This window comes from Antennarius striatus, chromosome 11, assembly GCF_040054535.1.
Source record: "Antennarius striatus isolate MH-2024 chromosome 11, ASM4005453v1, whole genome shotgun sequence".
Taxonomy (NCBI): Eukaryota; Metazoa; Chordata; class Actinopteri; order Lophiiformes; family Antennariidae; genus Antennarius; species Antennarius striatus.
In genome coordinates this window covers 964,401-981,931 of record NC_090786.1, presented here as the reverse complement: position 1 = coordinate 981,931, position 17,531 = coordinate 964,401, and the positions used below count along the sequence as shown (strand labels likewise).

Below are 17,531 nucleotides of genomic sequence, written 5' to 3'. Positions count from 1 at the left end.
TGAACTTAATGGTTTTGTACTTAAAACTCTGTTCTGTGATTCTGCATGTGGGTCTGCATGTGGGACAGTTACTTGACAAATCACACTCTTTAAGATATGTTCTCCTCACCTGTCATGGTGAAGATCCCCACCACCCAATTGATGCTCCGGTTTCCCAGCAGGGTCATCTCCATTCCAGTGGCTCCACTGTTCTTCTGTTTCCTTTTGGACTTGAAAGAAGCCCAGATTCCGGTCCCAAGAACCAGCAGGTAGAAAACCACCATCACTATCACTCCTGGGACGTTAACTGCCATGATGGACTGGTTGACTGTCTGTACAAGTTGCTAATGACTGAGTGGCTGGGTGAGACAAAAGAGGGATGACACGGTAAATGAAGACACATCAAGCAGCAGTGTTGCAAATACAGGATTTATACAAGAAATGGAAATGCAGAGTGCAAAGAACAACCCCTGAAGGGAAAACCCGAAAGGAAAAGAAGATTGTTTGGAGTGCCTTGCCTTTTAAATGGCATCATAACATGTGCATTGTGCTGCATCTTTGAGAAGTTCCAGTCTGGGTTTCGGTCAGCTCACAGCACTGAAACAGCTCTAGTAAGGGTCACCAATGATCTGTTGATGGCGGCGGATGCTGGATGTCCATCCCGTCTTGTCCTCCTCGACCTATCGGCAGCGTTTGACACAGTGGATCATGCCATCCTCCTGGATCATCTGTACTCCACCGTTGGTCTCTGTGACTTGGCCCTGGGCTGGTTCCAGTCCTATTTGGCTGGACGGACCGAGTACGTCTCCCTTGGAGGCGCTAAATCCTCAACCCAGCCTGTCACCTGTGGTGTCCCACAGGGATCTGTCCTTGGTCCCCTCTGTCATCATCAGCCCTGTCATCATCTCCACCACCAGCTGCACTGTAAGCCTGTCTGGAGGAGACTAAGGCGTGGATGAACCACAGTTTCCTTCTACTTAACAGCTCCAAAACCAAAGCCAGACTTGTCAGTACTCCACACCAAGTACGATCATCCCCCATAACCTCTATCACCTTTGCTGGTCGGGTCATTCCACTCTCCACAGCAGTCACCAACCTGGGCGTGAGAATGGACCCCCACCTCACATTTGACACCCACACCAAGCATCTGTGTAAGACCTCCTTCTACCACCTTAGGAACATTGTCAAGCTCCGCCCCACTCTCTGTCCGATGCTGAAGAACTGGTACACGCCTTTGTTTCCTCCAGGCTGGATTATTGTAATGCGCTCCTCGTCGGGATCCCTAGCAAGAGCATTCACAAGCTCCAATACATACAGAACAGCGCTGCTAGGATCCTGATGAGGGTGCAGAAATCCGACCATATCACCCCCATCCTGGAATCACTGCTGGCTCCCTGTGGGACTCAGGATCACATATAAGATCTCCCTCCTCACCCATCAGTGCGTACACGGTAACGCTCCAGCCTACCTAAAGGAACTCCTCGTCCCCCAGACCTCCTCACGCACCCTCCGCTCCAGCACAGCCAACCCCCTCAGGGTCCCCAGAACCAAGAAGCACAGCATGGGTGGCCGAGCCTTCTGCTCGGCTGCTCCCAGTCTGGAATGCTCTCCCTGACCATCTGAGAGCACCACAGACTGTGGATTCTTTTAAACATGGCTTAAAGACTCACCTTTTTAAAAAGGCCTTTCCTTAATCTTTTATATATACCTTATTGTTGAGTTGTGTTGTTTTTATTAGTTTACTTCACCATAGGTTTTATGCTCTCTTTGTCTTTGTAGAACTTTGAGATTCTTATAATGTAAGGTGCAATATAAATAAAATGTATTATTATTATTATTATTATTATTATTGTGTCCGCAGTGACTCTCAGTATTTTATTGTGTGTTTTGGGCACTAGATTGTGAAGCCTTTGGGTACTTTCGTACCACCTACCACTGATTACAGGCCGTTGTGTGGTGCCAGTACCTATCAGGTGTTTTTATACTGTGTGGCTCTAGGCTTGTCTCATTGGCCTGCCCTGTAATTTTAGGTGTCGGACTTTTAATTATTTTCAATTAGGTTTTAACTCAGTAACCTGTTTTAATAAATTATAAATTCCTGTTTTAACTGCCAGCCTCTTGTCTCGTTTGTTCTAGACACTGACCTGTGTATTCAGTGGGTAGACTGAATTTGGTAATTATAGTCTTAACAACTACTAATTCAATACTACACGAAGAAAAAACTCAAACCAAGATACAAATTGTTGAAAAAAGAAAAAGGCATAGCACTTTTGAGCAGGAAACTGTCTGAACAATGGTGCAGCGGGGACAATTAATGTGGAGAGGGGCTTATCAGCCTCCCCGTTCACCTGCCCCTAGATCTAAATTTGGTGGGAGAAATTTTATTAGTGCTTTTACAAAAGTATCAAATCCTCTTTTTATCCAAGTCAGGAGGTGGGGGTCTGTCTATTCTGTAACTCTGCCACCCTGTACAGATGACAGAGTTACAGAATACACCAAAACAAGAAAAGGACCCAAACTTCAGCACAAATGTGGTGGAAAGTTTTTAATACAATAAAATAATACGATAAAATAATATAATAAAATAATATTTCATTGAACCAAAAATCTAGATTGTTGTGTGTGTGTCAAATCTTTCAGCACTTGGGAGAAACGGCCCCAGGAAGTCTCGAGGTCATGAAAGATTCTGCAAGAATCTAATCTGTTTTTATAAGTGTTTGAGTAAATGTCAGTATCTGTTAATAATTTTGTCTGCACTAAATGTCCGCGTGACTGATTAGGTTATGTCATCAGCTATGTGAAGCTATCGACTTGATGTCTCTGCTAACTTCTTGAGGTCATGATGTACCTACTGAAACTGGGGGAAAGATTAGTGAAGAGCAGAGGGAACGAAGTTAAACAACCAATTTCGCACCTCCCATAGTTACGCCTTTAGGGTATAAAAAGAGAGGTGATCCATTTCCTGGTTTGTACTTGAAGTTTTCCTGTACCCAGAATATTCTGCAACAACAACACCTCAAATGGACCATTCATCGTCTCCAGAGCTCTCATTGTGATTTGATAAGTATTTGTTGAAATTGTCTGTTTGTTGAACCCGTCTGTCTGTCAATATCATCGATGATATTGTTGGAATTATACTCAACCTACTGATGATATTTTACATGATTTGAATTGGCAAATAAATACCTTGTATTTTACACACTGTCTCCTGTCCTTAAGAGTAAAGAAACCTCCACCACACAAATAACGAACTACACACACTAGGGTACCCTGAATAACAGACAAAAGTATAGCAAGCTTACCAGGAGTCCAGGTCTGCCAGAGAGCTCTTAAGTCAAATATAGTAATACAACAAACTGTGAAACATACTTTCCTATCAGATATATATCCAACGATGGAGAACAGTTTCTGTAGAGAACAACAGAAATATCGTACTCAACTCAGTGCAGGCTGACGTTTCTGCTGCTAATGATATTAATACTGCTGGAGGACCATCCTTGAACAGTCATCGTTGGGCGTGTTTAATGTCATCTTTTAAGGTGTGTCAAAATGTACGTCAAAGCAACGAATAGTGTATTCAAGATTATTGTTTTGTCATTTTTCACTGGCACGACAGCAACATGCAAGTTTGTCCATGATTCCGACCCTTGAGGTTTGGTAAGAATAATGCCACTCTCAGCAGTAAATTTCCAGTCTGTATTTATTGACTGTATTCTCATTCATTGACAACTGTACTGAAGGGAAAAAAAAGTTTTGGAATGTTCAACTAACACCCTCACAGCCTCAGGGCTGATTCCTGGTTGTCTTCATCATTTCTTGATGCCTGAGTTAATGACTGGTTATTGAAGAGACAGACAGGTCACATATGAATGTGGCAGACATAACTTCATCTAGGTGACACCTTATTGTAATCATCAGTGGAAAAGCTTTGGTTTTGAAGCATGAATGGTGTACAGGTTTGAACGTGCAGCAACAATGCAACTCATACCGTCAAGGTTGTAAACAAGTTCATCTTTTGTCAGGATGTCGAACTGGGAACAGTGCTATGGACTGCTTTTGGCTGTGTGTGGATGAAAGTTTTTGTCAGTGTATTTTTCACCTGAGGTCTCAGAATGTTCTGGTAAATGTTGGAGGTGAAGAAAGAAGCTGCAGAAAGTCAAGCAGAGGACCACACATCCAGTCCCAATGATGGAGATGAAGGTGGGTGTGAGGGGCTGCAGGGTGATGGGCTGAATCAGACCTGGTTCTCCAAGTTCTCATGGAGATGGGGAACCATAGGTGGTCTGGTTCCAGTCTGAGGAATGGACAAAAAAGGGGAAACTAAAAAAATATATAAAAGATATAAATATAAAATATAAATATAAAAGAAGGACAATTTGAAAAGATGGCCACACTATCTGTTCAAACATCTAACCAGGAACAATCAGGGCTTCTTTTTATGTGATTGTTACAAAAACTTGGGTTTCACAATCCTTTAACCCAACAGAACGTGACCACCTGTGGTCCCAAAGACCACAGGTGGTCACATGTTTTGTTGGTAGGGGCCATGAACTCCAGCGTTATTAGCCCAATTCCTCTCAGTTGTCATTATTCTGATGAAAACTGCTCTCAGCTTTGAGTCTACAGACATCAGTGTTCTAATATTCATCCCTTGATCATGTTGAATCCTCTCTGGAACTCGTTTTACTGTAATTAAACTCTGTTCTCCATTTGTTTCCTGCTCTACAGTATTTTGTTGTTCTTGGAGGTTTGAATCTGTTATGATCTGGTGTTAGTGTCATGACTCATGCCAAGTCTTTGGTTCAGTTTCATTCACCTTCACCTTTTTATCATAAAAATCTCCCATCTTTTTTTCAGAGTCCTTCTCCACCTCTCTGAACTCAATCAGCTCATTCCAGTCACCTGCGTTGCTGCAGCCACCTGTAGTCCCTCTCCCGATCAGTCTCCACCCTACATAAACTCTGGTCAACCCTCAGTTCCCTGACAGGTTCTTAGGGTTCTTTCTTACTTTCCACCAGTCCTGCTCTGTCTGACTACTGTGGGCTGGTTCTGCCTGGATTCTGCTTGTTTGCCTAAATAATACATTGGTTGGTACTGTATTTAATTGTACTGAAAATTTTCTGAAAGACAATATGAGTTTCTCCCAGTCTTTCACTCCATTGAGACAAAAGTTGCTTTGACTTCACTCACTGATGAAGTGTCGCTAATGTGTCACAGAAGCACCAAAGCTCTAAGTTTCAGCATAATTGGATGGAAAGCCTCAAAGCCTCATGAGGCTTCACCCGCCCATCTCTAATTATGTGATATACACACACACTGGCAGTATGGAAAGTGATCATTTGGACATGATGAAAATAAACATGTACCGGGAGGGGATGGGGTTGGGACAATGATTGTGCTTCTGTAACATTGAGTGATTAGTGATTATGATTATGGTGGTATCATTGGTTTTTATTTAAAAACAATAGTTTGTCCACTGTGGCAGGTTTCCCCTGCCTTTGAAAACACCTGCTCACAGGACACAGATGAGGGCTCAATCATGTGGCGTTGGACTTCAATATTTGTGTCTGCTGCCACATTTTGTTTTTGCGCCCGCCTGACGCTGTCATCCAGGTGACGCCACAGGTTGTTACCTAAGAAAAACCAGGTTTTTAGTGAGTTTAACAGTTAATGCAAATGCAGCTGAGATGGAATAACAATAGTACCTGACGCTCTAATCCCACCAGTGTCATCCCTCATCAATCCTTCGCTCTGGTCCTGTTGCCTTTCTTCTTCCGTGCCACAATACAGTCTTCCATGCAGCTATAATTGTGCTCTGAACTTACCAATTACATGATAGGGAACATGTATTGAAGACAACAACCCAGCAGTCGCTCAACGCAGCCTGACTTTACCATCCCCACCTCAATGCATACATCAAATTGCCTAACATTAGCCATAAAGACACTGACTCTTATCTGGCTAATCTGCCACTCTCTCTGACTCTCACCTTCACTTACCCTGTCCTTGTCTTCATTTTATTTCTTTTCCACCCAACCGGTCAAGGCATATGCCCACCCAAAAGAGTCTGGGTCCTGCTTTGAGTTTCTTCCTCACCAAGGGAGTTTTTCCCCACCGCTGTCGCTTATGCATGTTCTGGAGGGTTCAGTTGGGTTTGTCTGTGGGTTACAATGCTTTGAAATGTCTGTTGCCATGATTAAGTGCTTTATAAATAAAACTGGATTGATTGATAACTAAAGTGTACCACTAATTTCCCTTTGGTGATTAAATCAGTATATAAAATGCAGAAAAAAAGAGGACATTACAGTTAAGTTACATTTTAATCAATAGGCCCAGAGGGTTGTGTTCTTCTACCTCTGCAGAGTCCTGTAGAGCAGAGCATGTAGTTTATGACCTCTAATGACAGTACTGTGGCACCCCTTGACAAGATGAAACAATTATACTGTGTGGTGAGAAAAATATCATATATTCCGCCAAAAGCTGCCAATCTATTCAACATTCAGTTTATTGAAGTCACATATACAAACATTCCCATCAATTATTTTCACCCAAATATTTCTACCAGAGTACAAATGTTGTCAAGATTGATATGTCACTTTTTCTGCAGCCAACAGTCTGGATGAGATTACATAGGGTTTGGGTTATGTGTAACATCTCAGACTAACTCCTGTTGGATAAACCGTGTTAGAGTTACAGCAATGACAACCCCTGGTTGACTGGTAAACCCAGACACACAGCTTTTTGAAGAGATCAAGAAACGATAATCAGCAAGCGGCTGATTCTGTTTTTATGGAGATACAACAAATTAGGAACTGGGACTTAAATACATACAGTTACAACTACTTTATGTTTATATATAAAGGAAGTAGATAAAGACAACATTAGCATGACTCCATTATTGGCTAAAATGTCTCAATTTGAGTTGTTTAAATTAATTTCCTCATTCTCTTTCTCCTCTATGGTGCCACCTACTGGTGACAGTGGTACTGATGAGTGCTGGGCTTTCACTTTGAACACATCCCACTTCTCAGGTAGAACACCTTTGTTGAAGAGGACAGAAGCCAGGTAGGAGAACAACAAGATGGCAGCAATGGTGGACAGCATGGAGATGGTCTTAACTGGAGCATACTGGACATAAACACCACCCTCCAGAGTGCATCCTGGGAAATGTAGGACTGGTTCTAATCCTAGTAATGGATCTCCACTCAGCAGCTTTAACATCAGTGGCACCAGTATACCCATTATAGCCCCATAACCATTGGAGATGTTGAAGAAAAGGACACACAGGAGCTCTGGAAAGACTAAAATATAGGCCACTTCAGTACCAAGGAACCAGAACATAATGATACTTTTATTCAGCATGGTGAGCGATGTTCCTATGACTCCCATGACCAGCACAGAAACTCCGACCACCCACTGATTTTCTCTGTCTGATGCCTAAAGGAGAAAATAAGCAAAAGCAGATAAAATCAAATATATTAAATAAACACTGTTATACAAATCACTGCTTTCTAGTTTTTGTAAAACAATTCGTTGTTGCCTCATCATGCTTGGAACGTGAACCAAGTATGATGGGTGTTCGTATGCCTATGGATAAATGTGTTTCTGGTTATGGTAAATGTAAATCAAAGACCTCTTGAAGATGAGATTTCAAGAGGCTTAACTCCTAATTACATCCCATTAAACAATTCAGTTTGTCTCTGGCATACTTAGTGAATAGTGAATTCCATGTGTCAGTGGTAACCAACAATTTTTTAGATGACTTCGAGTACCCCTTTTATTTGCATGATCCTCTCATGACCTTAGCGCCAAGTGGTGTGCAAATATTAATCATGTATGAGTGAGGACAACAAATAACGGGCGGCAGTGGCTCAGTGGTAAAGCGGGCGGTAGAGCGGGTCGTCCTATGATTTAAGATCGGCGGTTCGATTCCCGCTCCCGCCCCCCCAAAAATACCCGGAGGTGAGCTAACAGTGGGAGGTGTCAGCTCATCTCCGGAGCACTGCCGAGGCACCCTTGAGCAAGGTGCCGTCCCCTTTACAAATTGCTCATTTGAGGCGCACCAAGAAGGAGCTGCCTGCCACTCTACCTCCCCTGCATGCCTACAGGCCCCCTTGTGTGTGTGTGTGTGATACAGGGGCCTGTACTCACAAATATATATGTATGCATGCTTGTAATCTGTAGCTAGAGTGTGCTGTCTTAATTTCCCTTCGGGGATCAAACCAGTATATAAAATTAAAAAAAAAAAAAAAAAAATATGTGAGTTTTTTTTCCATTAAATTTTCAAGTCAGTTTTTAGTCACGCAAAGTTGTGTAATTCAATGAAGTGGACCAGAAATTTCCTTGAAGATGTTTCACCTCTCATTCAAGAGGTTTCTTGAGTTGTGGTGGGGGTTGGTCTTGTCTCAGCTTCTAAACTCTGTAAGGTGTAGTCAGAGCTATTCATAGTCCATTGACCTTTGCCAAGACCTGCCTTGGCAAAGCTCAATGGAACTTCTTAGTTCCTCAATGATTGTTGTGTCAATGAGGGTCGTTGAATTACAAACTTCACAGAAACTATGTGTGAGGTCTGATGAAAGAAGACAGAAGTTTGAGTGTCGGTGTGTACAGGAAACCAACACACATGCTCCAGAACCTGCTTTTTGAATCTCATTATCCACTGGAGAACAAGTTTGGAGTCATCAGGACTCTGCAACACAGGGCTGACATGTTACCCACAAGTACCAAGGCCAAAGGAAAGGACACCAGCACCTTAATCTCAGTTATTGAGTAGAATATAACTTAATTTCCCTGATGGAACCTCCTTAAGGGATAAATAAATTTCGCGATCGCACACAGTACAGTAAGTACACAAAACACAGCTGTGAAATATTAAATCATAATTAGCATTTGAATTATTGGGTTATCCTTAAAACACATTCTTTGAGTTCCTGGTGACATTTGAGAACCAACATCAAATCACTTTGTCTTGAGTGAATATATAGGCCAACCTTACAATTGTTCCCTGAGGATATGATAGAGATCACTGTCCATCCATCCAACCTTTTTTTTTTTACCTGAGGTCTCAGGATGGTCTTGTAAATGTTTGTGGTGAAGACAGAAGATGCAGAAAGCAAATCGGAGTCAGCTGATGACATCACAGCAGCAGCCACACATCCAATCCCGATGATGGAGATGAAGGTGGGGGTGAGGTGCTGCAGGGCGATGGGCAGAGTAAGAGAACCTTCTCCACGTTCATATGGAGATGGAGAACCATAGGTGGTCTGGTTCCAGTCTGAGGTGTGGATATAAAAGAACGAGAAACTAAAATATGGTCACATCTGTTTAAGCCAAAGAAAAGATATTCCTTTAGTAGTCTCTCAGAATGCTTCCAACACAATGCATGCAGAGAACTGTAAAAAAAACAAAAAACTCTTATTTGCAAGGAATATTTAAACATACAAAAAACCAATCATGCCCAGAGAGGAACTGTGGTATTGTATGAGGACGTCTGGAGTGGCAGAGAAGTATGTTAGAGCGGTGCAGGACATGTATGAGGACTGTAAGACAGTGGTGAGGTGTGTGTAGGTGTGACAGAGGAGTTCAAGGTGGAGGTGGGACTGCATCAGGGATCAGCTCTGAGCCCCTTCTTGTTGCTATGGTGATGGACAGGCTGACAGACGAGGTCAGACAGGAATCTCCATGGACTATGATGTTTGCAGATGACATTGTGATCTGCAGTGAGAGCAGGGAACAGGTGGAGGAGAAGCTAGAGAGGTGGAGGTTTGTCCTGGAAATTTGCCATCAGTAAGGTGACCTTTATATATACAGTATCTTGATTCAACAGTACACAGTTTATTTTGTTATTCCCTGCACTTTAGGATTTAAAATTTCGTAACAATTATTTTTCTTTGCTATTCATTAATAGGTGTCATGCTATATAACCAATGTCTTTATTTTAGGATATTGCATATTGGTTTTGTTGTGATTTAACATAATCCTGACAGTAACATGTTCGGTCATAGTTCGGTCATATCTGTGATTCTCACATGTAGCTTGTATCACAAACATCAGGTTCATCAATATTACCTGTAGATGCAGCCGCTGCTCCAATCAGTAAAGGAGGTATTGAAAACACGAGTATGAGGAAAGCAGCAACACAACATGTCAGCTTTGCTGAGGCAGTGGAAGAAGATGACAAGACCCTCTGGTGGAAGGCCTGGCATGCCAAACCCCCCAGTCCCTTCAGAAGAAATCAAATAACTGGTTAATTTGACCATGACACTGGTGAGAAACTGAAATTTTGCATCTTTTAATGCAAAAGACTCTTTTAATTCATTCAGTTCTATAGATGTCTTTTGGGACAAGAGCAAAATCTATTTGTTAAAGGGCATAATGTAGATTCCTTACAAAATTTAAGAACTCATCAATTACGATCCAGATCTTCTTCAGCTCTGGTTGACCAATCCAGGGAGCGTTTAAGGTGTTGTTCATCAGAGTCTGACTGATGTCCAAGGTGTGAGGACTCATCATGACAAAGGGAACACAGATCCACTGAGAGATGATAAAAACAACATGATAAATGAGTTTCATTGCAATTGTTTTGACTTTTTGAATTACCTTTAACTGTTTGATAACTCACCAAGCTAACAAAAATGAGGACCAGCTGTATAACATCTGTGTAGGCCACAGAGTAGAGACCTCCCAGTAGGGTGTAGGTGATGACAACAGCAGCAGAGATCCAGATAGAAAGAGAGAACGGCAATTCCAGAACCACACTTGTGATTCCTCCTTTCACAAGCCAAAATATATTAAATGTTCACAATCAATCTTTGTATGAATGTTTTCTGTTAACATTTCAAATGAAAATGTAAAATGTACCTAAACCCATGAGAGTTGCAGCCATCCAGAATATATCAGTACCAACTGAGATCAAGCTCATTCCGGCTGTGATCACTTTACCATACTTGAACTGGAATGGATCCAACATCGTCACACAATTTCTGTCCCTCATTGGCTTGACAAATATCAGACCTTTTTTGGAATAAATAAAAATTAAAATGATTATCTGGGAAAAAACAAAAAGAATCTGAAAATAACTCAAGAGCAAATGCAAGATTAAATTTGGCAAAAGCCTTCTGACATCAAAAAATGAAGATGTTTAATGCAAATTATTGTAGCAGGATTAGCCAACTAAACATCAGTGTTTGTATCCCTTGAAGTGGCAGATTTAAATAAAACCAAAAATGGTGAATTTCTGATTCAACAGCAAAAATTGTTACACAATTCCTGAATAATAACTTAATCACACACTATTCGCACTGCACTGCACTGGCGTCACACCCGGAGTTTCCCCCACCTCATGCCCTAAGCCAGTTGGGATAGGTTCCAGCTCCCCGTGACCAGCGACAGCGGATGAAGTGGTTGTGGCAATGAATGAATGAATAATCACATTCTATGATTTCCTTTGTCAGCTGCCATCTTACCATGGTGGAGGGGTTTGAGGCCCCTAATAATTCAGGGAGCTGGAATTTCAAATGCAATTTGCCCCTGATGGGGTCGCCCATGGCAACAAGCTTCTAGGTGATGGGTCAGACAAAGTGCAGCTAAAAAGATCCCTGATGGCAAGTACCCTAAGCAGTCTACCAGGACTGGGGGAATACTGGGACCAAACCCTGGAGCTATGCAAAGGGAATGGGGCAATCAGCACCTTTCAGCAAGGCTGTCACCCATGGGGTCCTATTTGGCTCTGCTATACACATGGACATGGGTACATCTACCCATGAGTCCATCAATCAAAGAAGGATCCACAGGGGCAGTGTGAATTTGGTAAAATTTCTGGTTACAGAAGCTCACTACAGAGACATGGATAGTCACCTGTCTAGTTGGTAAGGAGCCTAAGCCTGAGTGAGAGTTGTGGAGTTCCAACTAGATGTATTCAAGCTCACCTTTACACAGCTCCCATTCCACAACCAGCTGTCTCACTGGGAGCTGAACCCAATATTTTGCTGGAGTTCCACTGGATGAGAAGAGGATCCCTATTTGTTTTGTTTCCATCTGCTTTCAGGTTGAGAAATAATTTTTTACTGTTGTCTGCTCATGTGCCAACCAGCATTTCAAGGAAGCTGCCCTTTTTGGAATCCTTGGGATGGGCACTGGAAAGCACCCTTATGGGACACTCCATTCTTCTACTGCAGGACTTCAATACTCACTTGGGCAACGACAGCACACCCTGCATGGAATTGGGAGGAATGGCCTGCCCAATATCAAATGTGAATGATGTGCAGTTGTGTGACTTCTGTGCTACAGTTGGTACATAACTAACACTCTGTTCCAGCATAAGGGTGCCCATCAGTGCATCTGGTAGCAGCACACCCAAGCTCAGAGGTCTATGATCAATGTTGTCATATCAGAAATCTGCATGCAGCCATATGCTCTGGACACTCATGTAAAAAAAGTGACTGCTGACCTGTCACCTCATCACTTGGTGATGAGTTGGATGAGGAGGAAGGGGAAGATGCCTGGGAGACCCTAACATACAGTGAAGGCCTGTTGGGAATGTCTGTCCAGAGGAAGCACATGAGTACCAGCAGGCACAGCGAGGCTGAGCATCAAATATTAAGAAGGTAAAAACTGGACTGTTAAAGGTTTGGTGAGACCATGGAAGAAAACATTCAGTAAGCCCCAGAGAGATTCTGGCAGACTGACATCTCAGGAGGGGGAGGCGTCCCTTCCTCCAGATGATTTACCAACCAATTGGGGGCCTGTTAACCTGTGTAGTTGGGTCAATGAAGGAATACTTTTGATGATGTCCTCAATACCCCTGACATGTATTCTAGTAAGGAAACAGAGCCAGAGAACTTGGGGGTTGGTATACACATTACTGGGGCTTCAGTTATTGCTGGTGTTAAACAACACTATAGTGGAATCACCCCAGAGATGGATGAGATTCGCCTCCCCAAAGATGTGAGTTGAGGAGACAAGACTACACATTCTGTACATCTTTGGTCATTTTATATGTTAATTAAATCTCTAAATAATGTTATGGTCCACTTCAACCTCCAGACCAAAGTAGAACAGTCGTTACACCCAGGAAATGTTATTAATTTATATTATTTGATCCATGTTGTACAGAAAAAGACTGTAAACCATTATTACAAGTAATTGTGATTTACTCCCCCAACTCCCTTGGGTGTGGACATGTAAAAAAGTGACTGTTGGAGCAAATCTTGTTCAGCCAACTGAAGAGAAGTGACTACAACTGACTACCTGATGGTGGAAAAACATTCCAGCATGTTAAAGTTAATGTGGGTTATTTCTGATTGAATATTTAGAAATAAAATATGCAATCAGATGCATTTAAAACTCTTACCAAATAAAAAAGATGACATGCATGAAAGTGATATAATTATTGTCCTGGCTAGTCCCATGGATGGTGTGCACATGACCTCAACACTGCCAACAATGAAGCTTCCTCCAATCCACGTTGCTACAGGATTAATAAATATGGAGACAGACAAAAAAATCAGTTAGAAAGCAGAGCTTTAATTGAGTTTTACAATGATTGTGTAGTAAAAGTACTTCAAAATAGCAGATTTTTTCAAATATGACAGAAGAAAAACCAATATGTTTCTCTGGACTGAAATCTCGTGGAACAATAGCTGGAAGCAATTGTGATAGTATCAGGACTGGATTAAAATCTTGAATCCTTCATATTTTGGCAGACATTGACCCCCACTGTCCCTAATTTACCATTAAAACTCAAGGACACCACAAATACATTAACAACCATGCACAATAAACTAAAGTGGAACTGTTTTGTAAAGTACAAAGTTCAACAGATGTGCAAACAACACAAGATGAAGAAGGTACATTTGGGAGATTTGGTCATAGGTAATATAGATTAAACTTCCTACTTGTACCACTCTGAATCAAAATAACTCAGATGTAAGGCACATAATCATCACACTATTAAATTAATCAACAGGGAAGACTAGAGGAGACAGCGTTTACACTGCAGGATTCTAGTGATCCAGTTCAGATTGACGTCTCTTTGCCACATGGGAGGAAACAATCATAAATAAATGAATGTAAAAAAATAAATTATCTGATCACAGATATGAATGGATGACGGAAGCAATGAGGCAAAATAGATGCCAAGAAAAATAATGATGGGAACAATGAGGAAACAAATATACCATGGAAACCTGAAGAGCACAATAGACCTAAAAGCATAGTGAGCAGGTTCTGAATTTATAGTTGACGTTACTGTATAATCATGAAAACAATGAAGAGTAATAGAAACTAATTTATTGAAGACATGATTATCAATATTGGTTAAAAAAAATGTCAAAGTTCTAAATTAAGAATTCATCTCCAACTTGTAAATGTGTCTATGTACAATCACAAGACACTGGATACTGGAGCTTCCTGCTCCTCTTGATCCTCAAACTTGGCCACACCTTCAAGCCTTGGCTGACATCCAATCAGTTATGAGCCTGCTCATTCTGCCACACACCTGTTGCTTGTTTCTAATTCACCTGACTATTTTTATCACCCTGTTTTCTCTCTGTCTTTGTTGGATTGTTTGACCTCCTGCCTGTTTCATATCCTGCCTTTACAAGTTTGTCTTCTTGGACTTTGCCTCAGCGTTACATCTCTGAATGTTTGTCTATATCTGATTATTCGGTGATTAAACTTGGGAGCAAACTGCACTTTGATGTTTTTATACTAAAACCTCATTTTGCCTCAATCCTGTCTCTGTGCTTTGATTCCGCATGTGGGACTGACAGTTACATGCCACAATTAGAACTATAAGGTACTGTATGTTCTTCTCACCTGTCATGGTGAAGATCCCAACAACCAAGTTAATATTCCGGTTTCCCAGTAGGGCCATCTCCATTCTAGTGGCTCCAGTTCTCTTCTGCTTCTTATTGGACTTGAAAGAAGCCCAGACTCCGGTCCCAAGAATCAGCAGGTAGAAAACCACCATCGCTATCACTCCTGGGATGTTAACTGCCATGTTGGATTGGTTGATTGTCTGCACTAGAGCTGATGACTGAGAAGCTGGGTGAGACAAAAGGATGACATTTCATGTGTCCCTTTGTCATGTAAAATATCTGCGCAATCTCAACTGATCATCTTAAAAAGAAGAGCTGGTTATAGGTTGCTGGAGCCTATCCCAGCTGACTTGGGAGTGTGAGGAAGGGTACAATCAAGGCGTGATGCCGGTGCACCGCAGAGCCACATGAACGGACAAACGCCATGCACAAACTTCATTTTGGATATGTTCAGGTGGAGACTGTCTGCCACCAGTCTCCTGTGCTCACCCTCCCCGATACATGTCACAATCACGGTGCTGTCGGAGAACTTCTACATGTGGCACATATTCAAGTTGCATTGGAAGTCTGTGGCGTAGACTGATGAGACAGGCCAAGAGCATGGTCCCCTGTTGAACCCCTTGTTGCTACTCATTACTGGTGACCAGCAGTCACCATACAAACATACTGAGGTCTCTGTCAGGTAGCTGATTATCCAGCTCACAAAGTGAGGGTGTGTGTCCATGCCGACCTGTTTCTCCTACAGTTGCCAAGGCTGGATGGTGTTAAAGGCACTCGAGGAGTTAAAACAGAGCATCCTATCACCATATCCCCTAAAATCCAGGTAGAAGAGCGCACAGTTGAGGAGGTACAAGATGGCGTTGTTAACCTCAACCTGGGCCTGACAATGGAAGAGTAGAGGGTCAATCTCACCCTGCACCTGGGGACGCATGAGTTCCATGCCGGGTGCCACCGAGTCTTCATCATGTGGGAAATAAAAGCAACCATTCAGTTGTTCCGCAGCTGGTTCTCCACTTTCTGAGCCTTACTGCTTGCCTTCCTCATCCAACGTGTTCCTTCTCCTGAACACATACTTCTTCCTATTCAAGACAGTCTTGACCTCTTTGTTTACACAGGACTTAACTGTCTTGACCGAGACTACCATGTCCAAACAGAAATGTATGCAATCCGTTGAGTACTGAGCTGCCTCCTCAACATCCTCCCAATCTGAGCATACACATTCAAGTTGCCGTGGTCTAGAGTCTCCTAGACTTCCTGGGATCTGACCTCCTAGGTTGAAATTGTCAGCCTCTTCACCAGCAGGATGTAAGTGGGCCACAGGTTGTGCACTAGGTTGTGATCTGATTTACCTATCAGAGGGGAGGCTGTGTATGCCATTGGCATTAGTTTCAACAGATCTGTCATTCTGTTCTTCCATGTGGAGCACTTGGCCATTATCGGCAGTGACTTGTCTAGGGTGACGTAGTTTAAGTCACCTGAAATGAACAGGGCCTGAAGAGCAAAGGTGGTGACACAGATGGTTTCATGTGCTGCCTCAGAATCTGCCCTCAGCGTAATGTAGACCGCCAGGACAAGGAAATATGAAAACTCACACACAAGGTAGAAGGGCTTGATGCGTGACAGCTGCCCGGCATTGTAAGTCCCGCAAATTGCATACCTACATTCCCGTTGTGTGTGTTGTGTGTATATACATGTGTGATAGAGTGGAAAAAAGTAATTTTCCTTCGGGGATCAATGAAAGATTGTTAATTCATTTTTATTAATTAGTCCATGTATTTATGCTTTCTTGTTTGTGTAGTAATGTTTGTTTCGATGTGCGCTGACATGTTTGTGTTCTCTGAAGTGTTAGTCTATCTCTATCATCTCTCTTTAGTTATTCAGCTTGAAATATAAAAAAAAGGTTCGATTTTAATGGGTCCTGAAAAACTGACAGAATTTTCTTTCTCATATTTTTAAACATGTTTCTTTTTCTAAATTCATTTATTTTTATTTAACCTGACTTTACCCAGGAAAAAAGTCCTATTGACTCTCCCAGAGAGTCTTGTATAGACGGCAAAGTTATAGAATGCAGAAACAAGTAAAGGACCCAAACTTCAGCACAAATGTCAAACTCCCTACAGTAGAGTACCCTTAATAACAGACAAAAGTGTAACAAGCTTACCTGGAGGTCAGGTCTGCAGGAAGAAGACTCTGAGTCAAATATAGCAACAGAACTCACTGTGAAACGTACGTTTGTATCCATGGATGGAGAACAGTTTTCGTAGTGAACAGAAATATCTGAAACAACTCAGTGCAGGCTGACGTGTTGCTGCTAATGATATTAACACTGCAGGAGGACCATCCTTGAAGGCTCGTCTTTAAGTGTGTTTAATGTCATCTTTTTTGGTATATCAAAATGTACATCAAAGCAATGAATAACGTTTTCCAGTTTATTGTTTTGTCATTTTTCATTTGCAGGAAGCGAAGTGCATGTTTGTGCATGTTTCAAACCCTTGAGGTGTTTTAAGAACAATGCCATTCTCAACAGTAAATTTCCATTCGGTACTTAACTCATTCACAGCCATTGATATCAACTGCAGACAGCTTGTGTTCTATGACAAGAAGACAATGTGAGAAGTCAAAACAATTTCAGGCAGCTCATACAGTTCAGAGAGAAATAGTGTCTGTCATGAGAAAAGATAATAGGGATCATGAAGAGGAAGAACAGGAAAGTGTGTGTGTGTGTGTGTGTGT

The 17,531-nt window shown here is 42.0% G+C and overlaps 1 protein-coding gene across 2 annotated transcripts; it reads right to left on the bottom strand.

Moving 5' to 3' along the window:
• Nucleotides 1-6,615: 6,615 nt before the first annotated feature.
• Nucleotides 6,616-17,168, bottom strand: LOC137604137 (high affinity choline transporter 1-like). Of its 2 annotated transcripts, none has more exons than XM_068328076.1 (9): nucleotides 16,960-17,168; nucleotides 14,797-15,024; nucleotides 13,331-13,447; nucleotides 10,840-10,992; nucleotides 10,601-10,749; nucleotides 10,369-10,512; nucleotides 10,048-10,201; nucleotides 9,036-9,253; nucleotides 6,616-7,416 (listed from the first exon to the last, which is right to left on the bottom strand). In XM_068328076.1, exons 2-9 carry the CDS (start codon nucleotides 14,978-14,980, stop codon nucleotides 6,892-6,894), a joined length of 1,644 nt encoding a protein of 547 aa, XP_068184177.1. In that variant the 5' UTR covers nucleotides 14,981-15,024; nucleotides 16,960-17,168; the 3' UTR covers nucleotides 6,616-6,891. The 2 variants fall into 2 exon arrangements, with proteins under 2 accessions (XP_068184177.1, XP_068184178.1); XM_068328077.1 differs by having other exon boundaries at nucleotides 10,601-10,746.
• Between the last annotated feature and the right edge of the window lie 363 nt (nucleotides 17,169-17,531).

Bases quoted from the DNA above. Each gene is read 5' to 3' on its own strand.
- LOC137604137 (XM_068328076.1), bottom strand. From the start codon at position 14,980: ATGGCAGTTAACATCCCAGGAGTGATAGCGATGGTGGTTTTCTACCTG. The intron at 10,513-10,600 runs GTGAGTTATCAA...ATCATCTCTCAG, and splicing joins TCCTCATTTTTGTTAGCTTG to TGGATCTGTGTTCCCTTTGT. The intron at 9,254-10,047 runs GTAATATTGATG...TCCACACCTCAG, and splicing joins AGCAGCGGCTGCATCTACAG to ACTGGAACCAGACCACCTAT.